At 39.3% G+C, this 17,320-nt stretch overlaps 1 protein-coding gene across 3 annotated transcripts in view; it reads left to right on the top strand.

The window, feature by feature from the left end:
- Positions 1-17,320, top strand: part of SMARCC1 (SWI/SNF related, matrix associated, actin dependent regulator of chromatin subfamily c member 1) — a 174,828-nt gene that overhangs the window by 27,963 nt on the left and 129,545 nt on the right. For all 3 annotated transcript variants that reach the window (XM_027584621.2, XM_027584620.2, XM_027584622.2), the window contains exons 3-5: positions 4,921-5,006; positions 14,225-14,306; positions 15,572-15,664. In XM_027584621.2, coding sequence (XP_027440422.1) covers positions 4,921-5,006; positions 14,225-14,306; positions 15,572-15,664 — 261 coding nt within the window. The remainder of the gene's footprint in view (positions 1-4,920; positions 5,007-14,224; positions 14,307-15,571; positions 15,665-17,320) is intronic.

Here is a 17,320-nt window from a genome sequence, read left to right as displayed (position 1 = left end):
CAGGACCCCGGGATCATGACCTGAGCCGAAGGCAGACACTTAATGACTGAGCCACCTACGTGCCCCATTTTATATATTCTAATTGTACAAGTCCTATCGTAATTTTTTCTTTTATCTGAAATGTTAGGATTCTTCTGTTTGTTTTTTCTGTTGACTTAAGGAAACAAAACATAATTAAGATTTCTGTGTATTTGAATTTTGGAATGTCAGCACTTCCTTCAGTGGAATTTTACCTGGGAATCCTATTGGCCTGGGCTGAGAATTTGCTCTTTAAGGCACTCCAGAGGACCTGCTAAATTTAGGACCAGATTCTTACGTGAATTTGTCATGGGGTTCCTGACCGAGTGGTTAGTTAAGTTCCAAACTCAAATTATCTTGAGATGGAAGCTTGTTATCGTCTTTGCTGGCAGGTATTTTTTTCTAGCTCATCCTTTCCCTACTGGTGCGGCCTGTTGATGGCCCTGGCTCTCCCTGCGTGTGTGGTGGGTGATAGCCTTAGTTCTGACGTCTTCCCTTGCTTAGGTCTGTAGTGTTCATCCTGTCCTGCACCGACAGTGAAGCCCTAGCCTTTATCTTATCAACATTGTCATTACTCGCCTGTTGAGTCTCATTATCCCCACCCCATGTCACCCTAGCGTGGTTATTTTTTTTTTTTTTTACCTCAGAAGATTGCCACTTTGACTTTTAGTTTGATTTTTTTTCTTCTTTGATTTTTGTACCTAGGGATTTGCTTTCTTCCTAGAAATCCAGCTGTCCATTTAAAATAACGTCTGTTCTCTTTTGTTCAACATACATTTGAAGTGGTAGGGTTTTTTGGTTATTCAGCCTGTCATATTGCTGGAGCCATTAACACTTTTTCATCTGTAAAATGGCATGAAAAGAGTCAACTTTGTAGGATTGTTGAGTAAATGAGGTACATTATTCTCAGCTAAGATGCCAACACTACAAAATTGCCACGACTTGTGCATTTTTTCAGATAAATAGCAAGTTGTCCGTGATGTATATACAGTGCCTCATGGTAAATTTAAATTCTCAGTAATTGGTAGCAATGGTAATACTTTTTGTTCTCCCTAAGAATAAGAGTACTACAGCAGTTACTAGCTATGATTAGAGGTGCTAATTATAAGACTGTTAGTTTTTCTTATTAATAACATTGGGAAAATTTTCTAGAATGCACTGTCTGAACTCCAAAAGCAGTTAAAGTACACAGAGAAATATATGGAATATTTGATTGTCTTATTTTGTGAGGTAAAAGGGTTCTGGAGTCTAAGTGATGTGTCTTTTTTCCCACAACTTTTCAAGGTGTGAAGATGACATTGTGATTTTCTCTGAACTTTCTTGGTGTCCTGGACATTCTCCGTTTCTGTACCTTTATTCACTTTTTCATGTTTACTTTCTTGCACCATCATATTGATTAATAGACCAGAACACGGCATTATAGATGTGTATGTTCTACGTACACAAGTATATATCCTCCTTTTTTCCAGTTAAGACAAATTGCCTTTAATAAATAAGCCAAAGAGGGGTGCCTGGGTGGCTCAGTCGTTAAGCCTCTGCCTTTGGCTCAGGTCATGATCCCGGGGTCCTGGGATCGAGCCCCGCGTCGGACTCCCTGCTCGGTGGGAAGCGTGCTTCTCCCTCTCCCACTCCCCCTGCTTGTGTTCCGTCTCTGGCTGTGTCTCTCTGTCAAATAAATAAGTAAAATCTTAAAAAAAAAAGCCAAAGAAATAAATAAGGACACTATGGTACAAATTTTAAGCACTTTTAAGTATTGCAGTTAGGTTTATCTTTTTCTAGGTTTCATCAGCTCAGCAGAATTTTAGTTGGGCTATAAATAGGTAGGATGAGACCACTTACGTACATCCAGGGTAAGATTAGATTAATTTTCCAAATAGTTAACCAAAGCTAGAACAGCTTATCAAAAGCAGTCTAGTCACACAGCTGGGAATAGAAGCAGCCGGTTAGAGCTGTCCTTGATCCCCAGTCTCTGATGGGGTCTGTAGCTACTGAGATAATTCAGACGAAGCAGCATCTTGTTGGCTCTGGAAAGCTCAAGTTTTGGAATCCTCTTGCCCTTTTATTTTTTAAATTTTTCAATACTAATCAAGAGGAATTTACAAGGAACAATCGACGCTGCTCCTTCAGAGAATGTCTAAGCACATGAGCTCTTGTATTCAAATTATATCCAGTGTCAGTTAGGGCAGGGCCTCTTCCGGGTTGGGGGTGGTTGGGATGAGGGTTGGGTGAGGTGATACAGTCAGGGCCCCGTGGGTGTCCTTGCAAAGTCTCTTGTCTCTGCTTCCAACTTGCCATCCCCTGACTCTGATCTACTACTTTTTTATCCGGGTGATTTTGATAATGAGCTTATCATTAGGACCAGAGTCCCAAATCCATTCCCATGCAGGCTCTAAGAATCCTTGATGTCTGGTGTGTGTCCCTTTTTGTTTTTTTTCTGTCACATCTTTATGGATTTATGTTTCCCTTTTTGCATTTCATTGCTGGAACTAGTGCCCTGGACAGGTTTCTGAGTTTCCCTCTTTCTTTCCCTTTATTCAGATGCTACTTCTGGAAAATAGGAAGTCTCAGTTTCTACTTCTTCACTTATCACTTGTTCCTGTAGTGGTTGATAGAAGTTACTGTGTCTGTCTTAAACATATATCTGATATTTTAATTTGTCAGATTTACTACCTGTCCAGAAATTGACTTTAATCTTAAATTACGTGTTTTATTGTTCTGGTCTGATCAATATGTAGCATGGCTATTTTTTTTTTTTTTTTACGGCTATGAGCTTTTAAACTGTTTTAGTATACTTGAACTACTGAGAAAAGTTTTACGGATTACCTACATTGTCAGGCACTCTGTTGAATATTGATGTTAAAGATTTGAATAGGACACTGTTCCTGTCCTCAAGGAGTTCATATTACAGATAAATGTATAAACCAGTCATTTCAGTATTAGGCTGTGAGTGGTTTGCATGTGCGCAGTAGTGATATGCATATGTGGTTGGAGAGAGCATTTTAGCCCAGTCTCTGCGGGTTCAGGGAAGGCTTAGTAGAACTGTTTCATTCTACTCTTGTAGGTACCTACCAGCACATTATTCTAATTTAAGATGCCAACACTAGAAAATTGTAATAACTTGTGCATTTTCTCAGATAAATAACATGTTGTCAATGGTAAGAATTGCACCTGGATGTATTTTTTTTTAAAGATTTTATTTATTTATTAGAGAGAGAGAGTGAGAGAGGGAGAGCCCAAGAGGGGGTAGGGTCAGAGGGAGAAGCAGACTCCCTGCTGGGCAGGGAGCCCGATGTGGGACTCGATCCCGGGACTCCAGGATCATGACCTGAGCCGAAGGCAGTCGCTTAACCAACTGAGCCACCCAGGCGCCTGCACCTGGATATATTTGTTTAGGAATATGTAATGCAACATTTGGGGTATACCGGGAATAGTGTTGGGCAAGAAATTAGGAACTTGGGGTGCCTGGGTGGCTCAGTCGTTAAGCGTCTGCCTTCGGCTCAGGTCATGATCCCAGGGTCCTGGGATCGAGCCCCGCATCCGGCTCCCCCCCTGCTTGTGTTCCCTCTCTCGCTGTGTCTCTCTCTGTCAAATAAATAAATAAAATCTTAAAAAAAAAAATTAAGGAACCCAATCCTATGTATTTAATTTTTTTTTTTTAAAGATTTCATTTATTTATTTGACAGAGAGAGACACAGCGAGAGAGGGAACACAAGCAGGGGGAGTGGGAGAGGGAGAAGCAGGCTTCCCGCGGAGCAGGGAGCCCGATGCGGGGCTCGATCCCAGGACCCTGGGATCATGACCTGAGCCGAAGGCAGACGCTTAACGACTGAGCCACCCAGGCGCCCCACAATTCTATGTATTTAAAAAGCAACAGGATAACCAGAATGACTTGGAAGGCTCACTTGTTAGCTTATTTTGGAAGAGCTCATCTTAATGATTTTATTTTTTTTATTTTTAAAAATGTTATTTTTCATTGTAGTAAAATATTTTAATCTTTAGGTGTGTAGTTCAGTGCCATTAGTATATTCACATTGTAGACCAACTGTTACTGCCATCCATCTCCAGAACTTTAGCATTTTCCCAAATTGTAACTCTGTACTCATTAAACCTTAACTCTCCACTCTCTCCCCAACCCTTAGCAACCACTGTTCTGTTTTTTGCCTTTGACATCATGCAGTTCTTTTCATTATATTATTTTGTAAGAATCATTTTCAAGGAAAAAAATGCATGCTGTATTTCTAATACTTCCATCTTATTAGCGTATTTGATGATCAGTTTATATGAAACTTTTACTTCCATAATGTGTAAGTCATTTAGCGTTTGAGCATGACTTTTATAAGCCATAAAGTGCATGCACATCTCTTTTCAAATTGTTGTACAGATTTTAGCTATAATTTTACATATAATTTACACTGTTTCATGGTCATTAAAATATCGCAAAAGTTCAGTTATGATTTTTGCATAATTTAAAGTCGGATCTCAATTGGGAAAAAGTCTAATGTATACTAATATTTCTTACTCTGCAGGAAAATCATATTGTTGGAAATTGTGTTTTACTTGAATTTTAAATATTTTAAAAATCACATTTTAAATTTATCAGCGGAGTTTGTAGTAGATCAGTATTTTCTGTCCATTAGTATTTCCTGCTGAAACATTTTGATTTATCTTTTGTAAATCTTGTTTTTAAGAGACTGTTTACTAAAAAGAGTAGTACATTAATTGAGTTAAAAAAATTTTTAATTCACTTTTGGAAAAATTTCCTTATACCTTATTTGGTTCCAGGAAGTATTTAAGGTTAAGCTAGCAGTTGATAACTTTTGAGTTTATAAAACTTTGAATTGAGACATGACTAATTTTGTGAGAACTTTTATTTTTCTCATGTGTAACTTGTATCATTTTTAGGCAAAATGTTTCATGGATTTCAAAGCTGGAGGCACCTTGTGTCACATTCTTGGGGCTGCTTACAAGTATAAAAATGAACAGGGATGGTAAGTTTTTGTGTTTGTGTGTTTTGATGTGATATTTAAGTTATTTAATGTTAAATCCTCTTCCTTCTTTGTATGGTGTTAGAGAATTCTAAAAGCACATAGTTAATGTGCCAAGTGAAAGTTTTGTCTGGTTTTCTAGTTTACTTTGTACCTACATCCAGGAAAAATATCGAACAATTACTGCATTTATTAGGCAAGTTATTTCTCATATATGGTTGTACCTAGATAATGGGTGAGTGTGTATTGTTAGCAAGTTAGAAGGTAGGCTCACTGTGAAATATATAAATGTGTATTTTGAACTTAATGTTGTGCTGAAATATAGCAGCTTAATTATTCTTTGAGCCAGGCCTTCAGAACGAGAGCTGTCTAGTGTGTTGTCCTGAGGACACAGACGAGAGGAATCCAGCTCAGGAGCACAGACCATTACTTGGGCAGTGGTGCAGCTAGGAGTAGAATCACTGCTGTTGTTCTTGCAGTGTTGCATTTTCCCTTCACTCCTCTCTTTCCCTTTTCTCACCCTGTCTCTCTTGGTGCTTTCCCTCTTGAACTCTGGGGTTTCTGCCATCTCTGTGTGGGAAGGTCAGCTGCTGAGACGAGTGAGTGTTTCATGGTGACGGTTCCAGAGTTCAAGGATAGTGGGGAGTCACCTCACAGGCAGGGGTTGAAGGGGTGCTGGAGGGAATTGAAGTCATTTCGAGGTTTTAGTTGTGTTGTCTATGTGCAGTTCAGTCTTAGCATCTTTCTAGGAGAATACTTAGTAATTTGGGTACTTCAAAATATGGCTGGGAAATGCAAAGAAGTACTCACATTGATACATAGGACAAGTTTATGAGTAAATGATTTATTTACAGTGAATAGCAAGTGATACAGACTTTGTGTATTTGCTGAACTTTTAATGTATGGGTGGGTGTTTAATAGATATTGGTTAATTGATGCAATGAGCACAAGTGTGTTGTCACCAGAGGTGACTTGCTGTTTTGCACTCTGCTTCTGGCTGTGGTGGTGTGACTCTTACAGGGTATTCCCTGAGCTAGGATTGATAGCCTGTCTGACTACTCTCAGATATGATTCGTACCCTACTGTTAGCTCTAGATTCCCACATGGAACTCTCTTCTTAGTTTCTTGTTCAGTTTGTGTCCTAAATCCTGACCTGACTCAAGAGGACAATCTCAAAGTGAGATGACTTCTCCTTAGTGACCTGTTCTGGAAATTGCTTTGTGTGCCAGTACAATGGAATATTTTTAGGTGAAAGGGTTTAGAAGGATATGTAAAAGAAGATGTTTTTAAATTAAAAGGGAGGCCAAGAAAGAAGTAAAGATTAAAGTGGGAGACTTTAAGAGTGAGGAATAAGAATTTTTCCAAGTCTTTTACTCACACTGTACCAGAATCATCCCCTTTTTGGTGTCATTAGACACTTAGTTGCAGTGCACACTTCCCCTCCTGAGACATACACACTTGCAGCAAGTGGATCACTTACACTCTGACCATGCATATTTTAGTGACCACCCACCCATTCAGATGTCTGAATAGTGGCCTGTTGTCTTGACAGTGCCTCCCACTTGCCCCACGCACAACATACCCCTCTGAACCTCGTTTGTGTTCTCCAGTTAACCTCACAGTCTAGCTCCAAAGTTTGCTCATTTCCTTCTAAATGGCCAAACATTCTCTTTTTCTCTTGTTTCTGTTTGGTTCTTTCTTTCTCCACGCCCAACATACCCCTCTGAACCTCGTTTGTGTTCTCCAGTTAACCTCACGGTCTAGCTCCAAAGTTTGCTCGTTTCCTTCTAAGTGGCCAAACATTCTCTTTTTCTCTTCTTTTTGGTTCTTTCTTACTTCCTGCTTTCTTTTAGCTTTCAGTGATGTCAAACTGGAGTATCATTTTTGAGGTTCAGTGGGAACATTCAACAGACAGTACAGATTAAGATTCCAGAGTGTTTGAATATGATCTTTCTGGATGTCTCTAAATAGTCAGAAAACCTTATTTGTAGGTTTTCATTAAAGGATAAAATTTTGGGCTAATTTCATGTATAGTTGTATATAACTGAGGGATACCAAACCAGGGGGATTTTGACATCCTATGGAAATCTAAAAACATTTCCTGAAGGAGGAGAGACTAAATACAACCAAATTCAACTCAGTAAATGTCAGGGTCCTCTTGCAGAATGATTAGAATTTTATTTATTCTTACAGTTCTACACAAATTACTGTGTAATGTAATATTTCATGCCTTTTAAAGATTTTGTTGATCGAAAATATTGTGTTTTATTAGTTTTGTTTGGCAGTGATGAACTAGGCTTAGTTAACATAAAGTTTGGGATTTGTCTTAACGTGAGAAGTGGCCTTTTATTTTTCTCTTTGACACGATTTGCTGCTGACATTTATTTCTTGCAGATAAGCTCAGACCTACTTTTCTTTCTACCTTCAGACTTGGTGGTTCAACTTTTATCCCCTGCCTTCAGAGTCTCCTTTTGATTTTTGTTTTCTTTTGTTTTGTTTTTTTAAAGATTTTATTTATTTATTTGAGAGAGAGAATGAGAGAGAGAGCACGAGAGGGAAGAAGGTCAGAGGGAGAAGCAGACTTTCCGCCGAGCATGGACCCCGATGTGGGACTTGATCCTGGGACTCCAGGATCATGACCTGAGCCAAAGGCAGTCGCTTAACCAACTGAGCCAGCCAGGCGCCCTTGATTTTTGTTTTTTAGATATTACCACAATAAGTCTCGGTCAGTGCCTTTCAAACTTTAGGAATCACTTGGAATACTTTTTTTTTTTTTGAGATTTTATTTATTTATCTGACAGAGAGAACCAGTGAGCACAAGCAGGGGGAATGGCAGAGGGAGAGGAAGAAGCAGGCTTCCCACCAAGCAGGGAGCCCAATGTGGGGCTCTTGATCCCAGGACCCTGGGATCATGACCTGAGTTGAAGGCAGGCCCTTAACTGACAGAGCCACCCAGTTGCCCCCACTTGGAATACTTTTTAAAAATGTAGATTACTGGGCTTCGTGGACATACATTGTTAACTACTAAGTGTGGTGTGAAAACTGAAAATCTGCATTTTTAAAAAGCACTCTAAATGGTCATCAGGCCTTACTTTGAGAAATGCTGGTCAGTGAGTTTGTCGTTCTCGCACAAACATGGTTTAGATCTTTTAACTTGTGAAGAATTATCCACTTTTATAGCATATTTTAAAACAGCCATCTAGCTTTTAAATTTTTTAAAAATAATATAGCAAGGATCCAGACCACTTTACTTATCCCCGAAGTCACATACCTAAGCAGGATATAATTTGTTGTCTACTTCTATGTAGTAGACCTCCCTCCCTGCATATATGCCTGCCTATTTCAAGCTGTTTATCTGTAGGCTATTTGCCCCCCTTTGGGATTGTGGTATACAGGACCATCCTTCTGTTGATGGTCTCCATGCTTTTGTAGCTTGCCATTATTAGACAAAGCCCCTTACTCTTGAGGCCGACTTCCATCACTTCCCACACAACTGTTCTGCTATACTCTTGTCTGCTTTTGGTCTTACTCTTAGCTCAATGCGTTTTGTCTAGCCTTTTCCAAGTTTGCTTCTGAAGCTACTTACCAAGGAATTAAACTCATTCTCCAGGATCCTTTGTTGATTATTTTTATTCAGACTATATTTTCTGTACATAGCTGAAGATGAGAAGAGAACATCCCTAACAGTACTCACAAGAGGCACAAACTTGGGGCAGTAAAGCTAATGAAGGCCCTTTTGACAGACAGTGTTGCCTTAGATTGAAAGGCTGCCCTGAGACATTGCCAGGCAGATTGCCAGAGGGAAACAAAGCAGAAGACTCATTAATTAGTAAGCCCTCAATGAAGAGCTCATATCTACATTTTAAATGAGCAAAGGTTTTAAAAGCCAGAGAGTTACATGTTCATTTGTTGTCTCTTCTATAGGGCTACGTTAAGATTCAAAAAGGCTTTATAATTTTAGTTTTAATTTGATTTCTCTTATGTATAGGTTTGAGCATTTTTCTATATTGTATAAAGTAAAACTTATTTAAATACTCATGGTAATTTCAAAATAAGTCAGATTAAATTTTTCAACTTGAGGTTATACTATATTTACCTGAGTTTTATTTCAGTTTTTCTTTTTAAAGCTTTTTAAAAATTTAGAGCATGAGTGGGGGGGAGGGGCAAAAGGAGAGGGAGAGAGAGAACCTCAAGCAGAGCCTGACCACCCTTGATCTCATGACCCTGAGATCACCACCTCAGCTGAAATCAAGAGTCCAACGCTTAACAGAGCCACCCAGGTGCCCCGTTTCAGTTTTTCATAATAGGCATATATTTTAAATACTTTTTTTTGCTTACATAGCATATTGCTGAATCAGGAAAAAGCTTTAGTCTGTTGTAGTATTAAATCATTGTTTGGCAAACCATTTTAGTTTATTATGGAAAATATAAAAGCAGAGAGAATAATATGAATTGCCATTTACCTTCATGCACCTTCAGCTTTATATAATTTCATCTGTTTGTTTCTAAACTTTTTTAAAAGCATAGGATTTTTTGGGGGGGATGGGGAGAGGCAGAGAGAGAATCCTAAGGGATGCAAGGCTCCATCTCACAACCCTGAGATCATGATCTGAGCTGATATCAAGTTGGATGCTTAACTAACTGAGCCATCCAGGTGCCTCATGAGATTTTTTTTTTAGGTAATCTCTGTGCCCAAGGTGGGGCTTGAACTCACTACCCTGAGGTCAAGAGTTGCATGCTCTACCGACTGAGCCAGCCAGGCGCCACCGAAAAGCTTTTTATTGATTGATTGATTGATTGATTTTTCATATGCAGACTGCACGCCCATTGTGGAGCCCAACATGGGGCTTGAACTCATGACCCTGAGATCAAGACCTCAGCTGAGATCCAGAGTTAGGCGCCTAACCGAATGAGCCAGCTAGGCTCCCCAGCATAGGATTTTTTTAAAAAGCATTATAACAGTGCCATTATCACAACTAAGAGAATTATCAATAATTTTTCATTGTTACTAAATACCCACTTAGTGTTCAAGCTTCCCTGATTATTTCATGGATGGTTTTTATATTAATATTTTTTACATTTGTATATTTTTTTTAAATGTTCCGTTTTATTTTTTTTCAAGATTTTATTTATTTATTTGACAGAGAGAGATACAGTGAGAGAGGGAACACAAGCAGGGGGAATGGGAGAGGGAGAAGCAGGCTTCCCACCAAGCAGGGAGCCCGATGCGGGGCTCGATCCCAGGACTCTGGGATTACGACCTGAGCCGAAGGCAGACACTTAACGACTGAGCCACCCAGGCGCCCTACATTTGTATTTTTAAAGAAGATTCATATGTGGCATTTGGTTGATATGTCTTAAGTCTCTTTTAGGAAATTGGGGCACCTGGGTGGGTTAATAGGTTAAGATTCCAGCTCTTGATTTCAACTCAGGTCATGATCTCAGGGTTATGAGATCATGGAGCCTGCTTAAGAGTCTCTGGGGCGCCTGGGTGGCTCAGTTGGTTGAGCGACTGCCTTCGGCTCAGGTCATGATCCTGGAGTCCCGGGATCGAGTCCCACATCGGGCTCCCTGCTCAGCAGGGAGTCTCCTTCTCCCTCTGACCCTCTTCCCTCTCGTGCTCTCTATCTCTCATTCTCTCTCTCTCAAATAAATAAATAAAATCTTTAAAAAAAAATTATCTCTCTGGCCCTCCCACTTAAAAAAAAAAGAAATTAATAGTTTTCCTCCTTGTGCTCTCTTCCCCCTCTTATCCTCGCAAGTTATTTTTTACAAAAGCGAGTTGTCTTGTAGAATTTTCTGTGTTCTAGATTTTGCTAATATGTTCCTTAGGATATTGTTTAGCATAGTCTTCTAAATTTCTAGTAAAGTGGGAGTTAGATCTAGAGGCTTAGTCTGATTCAGCTTTGGTTTTGTTGTTTTTTTTTTTTGGTCAACAGTACTTAATAGACAGTGTTGTGTTCTTCCCTCTGGAGTCGTACAATGTCTGGTTGTTTCTGCTTGTAATAGAGTGATGTTGATGTTCAGTGCCTAGAATCATGCTATCATTACAACTTTACCAAGGTGTAGTGTTCAAATTTTGAAAAAAATTAGTAGGTAATTCTAGGGCACCTGGGTGGCTCAGTTGGTTAAGCGACTGCCTTTGGCTCAGGTCATGATCCTGGAGTCCTGGGATCGAGTCCCACATCGGGCTCCCTGCTCAGCACGGAGTCTACTTCTCCCTCTGACCCTGTTCCTTCTCATGCTCTCTGTCTCTCATTCTCTCTCTCAAATAAATAAAATCTTAAAAAAAAAAAAGAAAGTAGGTAATTCTAATATATAGATTGAGGTGTTTATTATTTTTTAGGTAATTCTTTGTAAAAGACTGTTACTCTGTCATTCCTACTTCATTTATTAGCTGGAATACTGAGAAATTTAACTCATCAATAATCAGAAAGGCGGAATAAATTCTTAATTTTCTTTTTCTGTTACCGGATTCATTTAGCTTTTCATCTTCATTTGCAGGTAAATCCAGGCAACCCTGTTTTAATTTGTTTAATGACTCCTTTCAAACTATTTCTCAGATTTCTGCGAGTGATAATTCCCTTCAGCCTCATCTGAATCATTTACCAAGGAAGCGGTTTCTCTGTGAATAATATGAGTAAAGGCTTATGTAAGCAATTCTGAAGTGAGACATTTCTGGATATAGTTCTTTTGTTACCAGAAGCCTGTGAAAGAGTGACTCCTCCCCCCTTTTTTTTCCTAAGTTTTTTTTATTTGACAGAGACACAGCGAGAGAGGGAACACAAGCAGGGGGAGTGGGAGAGGGAGAAGCAGACCTCCTGCTGAGCAGGGAGCCCGATGCGGTGTTTGATCCCAGGACTCTGGGATCATGACCTGAGCCGAAGGCAGATGCTTAAGGACTGAGACACCCAGGCGCTCCTTCTTTTAGAAAGGGGAGACACTCACATGGCTCTCCCTGTATTGTGCTGAAAGAACCAGTGGAAACCTGTCTGCTCTAATAGGGTTGTCTCAGTCAGTCACGTGTTATTCTGTTGTTGTGCCAGTTAATGGAAATTGTTTGGAATTTCTGACCTACCCCTTCCTCAGAAGAAGTTAGGAAAGGAAGATACTAAACAACCCAAAAAATGGGATTTAAGGATAAGTTCTGGGTACCAAGGTTAAATCAAGATACGGTCTCTTAGGACAAAGGTCCCTCTTACATGTAAATGCCATTTTTGAAGCTGTAACTAGTTCCTTTCCAGATTACCTATTTCTGTCCTTTAGTGGACACTCCTTAATTTCCGAATTGGATCTCAGTCATAATATTAATTTCCTGAGTGGTTTGCTTTTTAAAGCCACACATTCTTTTTTCTTTCTTTCTTTTTTTTTTAGAGAGATGTGAGGAGGGGCAGAGGGAGAGGGAGAGAGAGAGAAGAATCTTAAACAGGTTCCATGCCCAGCACAGAGCCTGACACAGGGCTCAATCTCACGACCTTGAGCTCATGACATGAGCTGAAATATAAGAGTTGGACGTTTAACTGGCTGAGCCACCCAGATGTCCCTAAAGCCACACATTCTGTTAGCCAATTAGGGCTATATAGGATAGTTTTCAAAAAAACCTGTTTTTTGCCCCCAAGGCGTGTAATGAGATGTCTTACCAACAAGATGATTCTGTTGTGGGGCTTTAACAGCAGTGTGCACAGGCTGTATTAGGAGCGTGGCGGAAGACAAGAATAGCTTCATAGGGGAAGTGGCTTATGGCAGACCCTGGAGGCGATAGGATCAAGCCCACAGAGTAGGTAGTGACATACAGGAAAGGCTGCAGAGTTTGGAAGAGCGGTTGGAGGTGTGGGGAGCATCTCCAGGTTAAAACAGGACAACCTGAGAGGTAGAGCATAAGCTCTGGATTCCAACTGCCTAATCCTAGCTAGCACTTGGTAGTAATGATTTAAAAACATAACCATAGGGGCATGGCTCAGTTGGTGAAGTGGCTGACTCTTGATTTCGGCTCAGGTCATGATCTCAGGGTCCTGGGCTTGAGCCCTGCATCGAGCTCTGTGCTCAGTGGGGAATCTGTTTGAGGGTTATTTCTTTCCCTCTCCCTCTGCCCCTCTCCTTGCTCTTTCTCTCAAAGTGAATAAATCTTTTTTAAAAACCCAGAAAACAGGGGCGCCTGGGTGGCTCAGTTGTTAAGCGTCTGCCTTTGGCTCAGGTGATGATCCCAGGGTCCTGGGATCAGGCCCCGCATCACGCTCCCTGCTCTGCCGGAAGCCTGCTTCTCCCTCTCACACTCCCCCTGCTTGTGTTCCCTCTCTCGCTGTGTCTCTCTCTGTCAAATAAATAAATAAAATCTTAAAAAAAAAAAACGCCAGAAAACAAATAAACATGACCATAGTTAACATTTATTGATCACTTACAGACTAAGCATAAACACGGTGTTAAGCCCTTAACATATATATTTCATTTGAGCTTCACAAAAACCTGTAATGGGCCATTGTACTCACGAAGAAATTGATCCTTGGATTTAGTAAATCACTCCAGACTGCATAAATAAAAATGGGGTCAGGATTAGAACCCAGAACAGTTTGACTCCACAGCCCACACTCTCAATCACTGAGCTATACTTTCCCTGGAATTAAAATGGAACAAAATCAAAGTAAGTGTTGAATAAAAGATATGGAGAAAGAAGCATTCAAATTTGTTAAGATTTAGTCATATGGAAGTGGGTGCGAATAGGCAGACAACATTAGAATGTTAGGCTTGTGTACTTAAATAAAAAGACATGGGGAGAGAGAAAAGGTAAATAGACAAATTTACCAGATTTAGGACTATAGTAGGCTCAAAGAGAACACAGACACTGAATTTGAGCAAATGACTTGTAAGCATATAGAAAGTAGATAAACTTTCCTTATACTTGAAGAGTAGTATAATAGTTCACTGCCTTTGGATCTGTGGACTCCTTTTTTATATGATGTAAAGTATTTTAGACTTAAGAAAAACAGGATACCTCATGGAATTGGTACTTCATTTTGACTGGAGTGGATCTTAATGTCATAATGTTTAATGTTTTACGAAGATTTTGAAACTGCTTTCTTATACTGAGAAAATACCTTCATGCTTTGTAGAGCGCTGTTTTAATTTCCACATCTTTGGAATTCATTTGTGTTGAGTGCTAAGACTAAGTTTTCACTTTTGTTTAAGGTAGAAGACAAATTAAGTAATGATTTTCTTCTCTTTAGGCGTAGATTTGATCTACAGAATCCATCCCGAATGGATCGGAATGTTGAAATGTTTATGAACATTGAAAAAACATTGGTGCAGGTAACTCAGAAAGTTAAATTACTAAAAAAATTTTCCCTTTAATATATTTTCAGTTTTAAGATTGGCTTTATTGGACTGCAAAAAGATCAAAGGAAGAAAAATTTTCTGAAATCTATTCTATATTTTTATGGGTTTTGGGGGATTAGAGCTATAAAGTATAACTAAAACTTGTCATTTATAAAATATTGATCCTAAACTTCTCGTGAAATAATCTATGATATTTTCTTTCTTTCTTTTTTTTAGAGAGAGAGAGGGTGGGGGAAGGGACAGAGGGAGAGGGAGAGAATCTAACAGGGCTCGATCTCATGACCCTAAGATGATGACTGAGCTGAAATTAAGAGTCAGATGCTTAACTGACTGGGCCACCCAGATGCCCTGATATTTTTTTTCTTTATTTCGCCTAATCTGTTATTTGAATCTCTTTCATATTTAATATAAACACTCTCAATCTATGTCACTCATTTATATAGTCTCGTTTTTTTTTTTTGGATTTGTTTCAGGGTTGTACCACAAATACAGATCTTATTTCCCCAACTAGATATAACCTGGAAGAGAGAACACTTAGTATTCTTCTTTTCTTTCCTAGTATTTTTATTGATTGGTAATTTTTAATGATTACTGAATTAGCCTTCCTGGGGGGTGCAGCTGGCAAAGATTCAACTAGGTATTATCATTAACTTGATGCCTGAAACTTGTCTCATGAACTGCTAGCTAGAGAAACAATTTTTGTTGTTGGTTCACTGATTTTAGGAGTTAATATGCGTGTTTTAATCATTGCTATTTGTAAGTTTACAAATGGGAAAAAGAGCTGTAAGTAACTTACATAATGAACCAGAATGGACATTCCCCTGGGATCCACTTCGGGGGTTCCCCCCCCTTGCCAATAAAAGGTGTAGGTGGAAATATTACATTAGATTTGGACTGTTAAGGTCAATTCAGGTAAGATTGGCTATAGAAGTATCAATATGTCAATGTGGTGGTACCTTAATGAAAAATATGATGAATTTCTTTAGGTTGTGATTCTGAACATTTTTTGTCCAGGTGTACTTAGCTGCAGAGAAGCGATCTGGGGATGGCATTAAGTGGCCTGCTGAACACCTAGGCTTTATATTGAGATGAGACTTCTATAGTCTATACTAAAAAACATCTTCCCATTTTAACCAGTATGGCTTTGAATGTTAACTTTGGCCATTAGGGTAATTCATTAATAATGTGACATCATTTCAAAACCAAGAGAATTTCAAAATCTGTTTTTTCTTCCTCAGAGCAACTGTCTGACCAGACCCAACATCTACCTCATTCCAGACATTGATCTGAAGTTGGCTAACAAATTAAAAGATATTATCAAACGACATCAGGTAATAAACATGATCAGTTCAGAAAATTGTGTAATAGTAAGTTTATAAATCTCAATCATAGTATCTTTTAGTTTCTGTATATATCTGCGTTAAATGAAAGTTCTCTCTCTTTGGGTCCTTACAGTACCAAGTTTTTTCTCTCCATTCACCTCCAGTTCTTTTCCTAGAAGCATTTTCCCCCTTAGCATTGTTGAGATACAATTGACACCTAACATTGTGTAAGTTTAAGGTGTACAGTATGGTGGTTTGATGCACATATGTATCCAAAATTAGCATTTAATAGTCATTGGTATGGAGTAACTGTAGTTTTACTGTGAAATATGGTTATGCAATTTATTTCTTTTTTAAAGATTTATTTAATTTTATTAAAAAAATTTTTTTAAAGATTTTATTTATTAGATTTATTTGAGAGAGAGGAGGGAGTGAGCATGAGTATGGGGGAGGGACTAGCAGACTCCCCGCTGAACAAGGAGCCTGATATGGGACTTGATTCCAGGACCCTGAGATCATGACCTGAGCTGAAGGCAGATGCTTAACCGACTGAGCCACTCAGGCTCCCCTAGACTTATTTATTAAAGAGAGAGAAAGAGAACAAGTGCATGAGTTAGTGTAGGCTGCAGGGGCAGAGGGAGAGGGACAGAGAATCTCAGGCAGACTCCCTGCTGAGTGCAGAGCCCGATAAGACCCTGAGATCATGACCTTACCCGAAATCAAGAGTTGGATGCCTAATGGACTGAGCCACCCAGGTGCCCCTGGGCTTATGTAATTTAAGGAGACCATGTGGTCTGTATCACTGTAATCACAAAGTCAAAGTAGAAGTTGATGGCATAGTTGTTAGTAAGAGGAGATCAAATATTGTTTCAAGTAAACCTATCTTTCCTCACCCCCGCCACCACAGTGATACCTATTGTATTTATATATGTGGACTGGGAAATTCTGTTTTCCCCATAAGCTTACATTGTCTTGATTCACAGGTGCCAGTGTTCTCTTCAGACGTCTTTCCCTCCCTCCTCTAACCCTGTTTTAGGCTGGGACCTTGGGTATTTACTGCATGTAGGTTTGTGGCTACATGTGGCTGAACTATAAGCAACCCTGTATCATGGTAAACTAGCTGAGGAGACCCCGGTAGAAGATAATTTTCTGAAACCACATCATTTGAGTGACAAAGTTTTACTAATCCTTAGAATTAAGTTGAGAATCCTTCTGAAATATCTTTTTTCCTTCTGCAAGAGAGATTGCCAGTTGTATCATGTTTCAGTAATTAGTAAAATATCTTCCAAGTTCCTAAAATAAGGATTTCTAATACTGTTTACATTTGGAGATTTAGTATAGTCCTTTTCTTACATACAGCGTCCCTACCAAAGCGAAAGATAATATAATTGTGCTTTTGGATCAGGCAGTCCCAAGTCCATTTCCTTGTCCCACCAGCATTTTGACTTTGAACCAGTCACTTAACCTTCTTTTCTCTTCTGGACTGCTTATTGGAATGGCTGTCAAGTGTAGTGTAATTACATGTAGAATGTTAGAAGGCAGAAACGGAACAAATTAACCTGCTGGGTATTACCTTCAAGCTGAAATTACCTACTCTTATTGCTACCACGTTAATCCTGGAAGAAGCTTATATATTTTCCTACAGTTGATACTGAACATTTAGTT

This window comes from Zalophus californianus, chromosome 1 (assembly GCF_009762305.2).
Source record: "Zalophus californianus isolate mZalCal1 chromosome 1, mZalCal1.pri.v2, whole genome shotgun sequence".
Taxonomy (NCBI): Eukaryota; Metazoa; Chordata; class Mammalia; order Carnivora; family Otariidae; genus Zalophus; species Zalophus californianus.
Note: the sequence above shows the minus strand (reverse complement) of the source record. Positions and strands in the feature narration are given on the sequence as shown.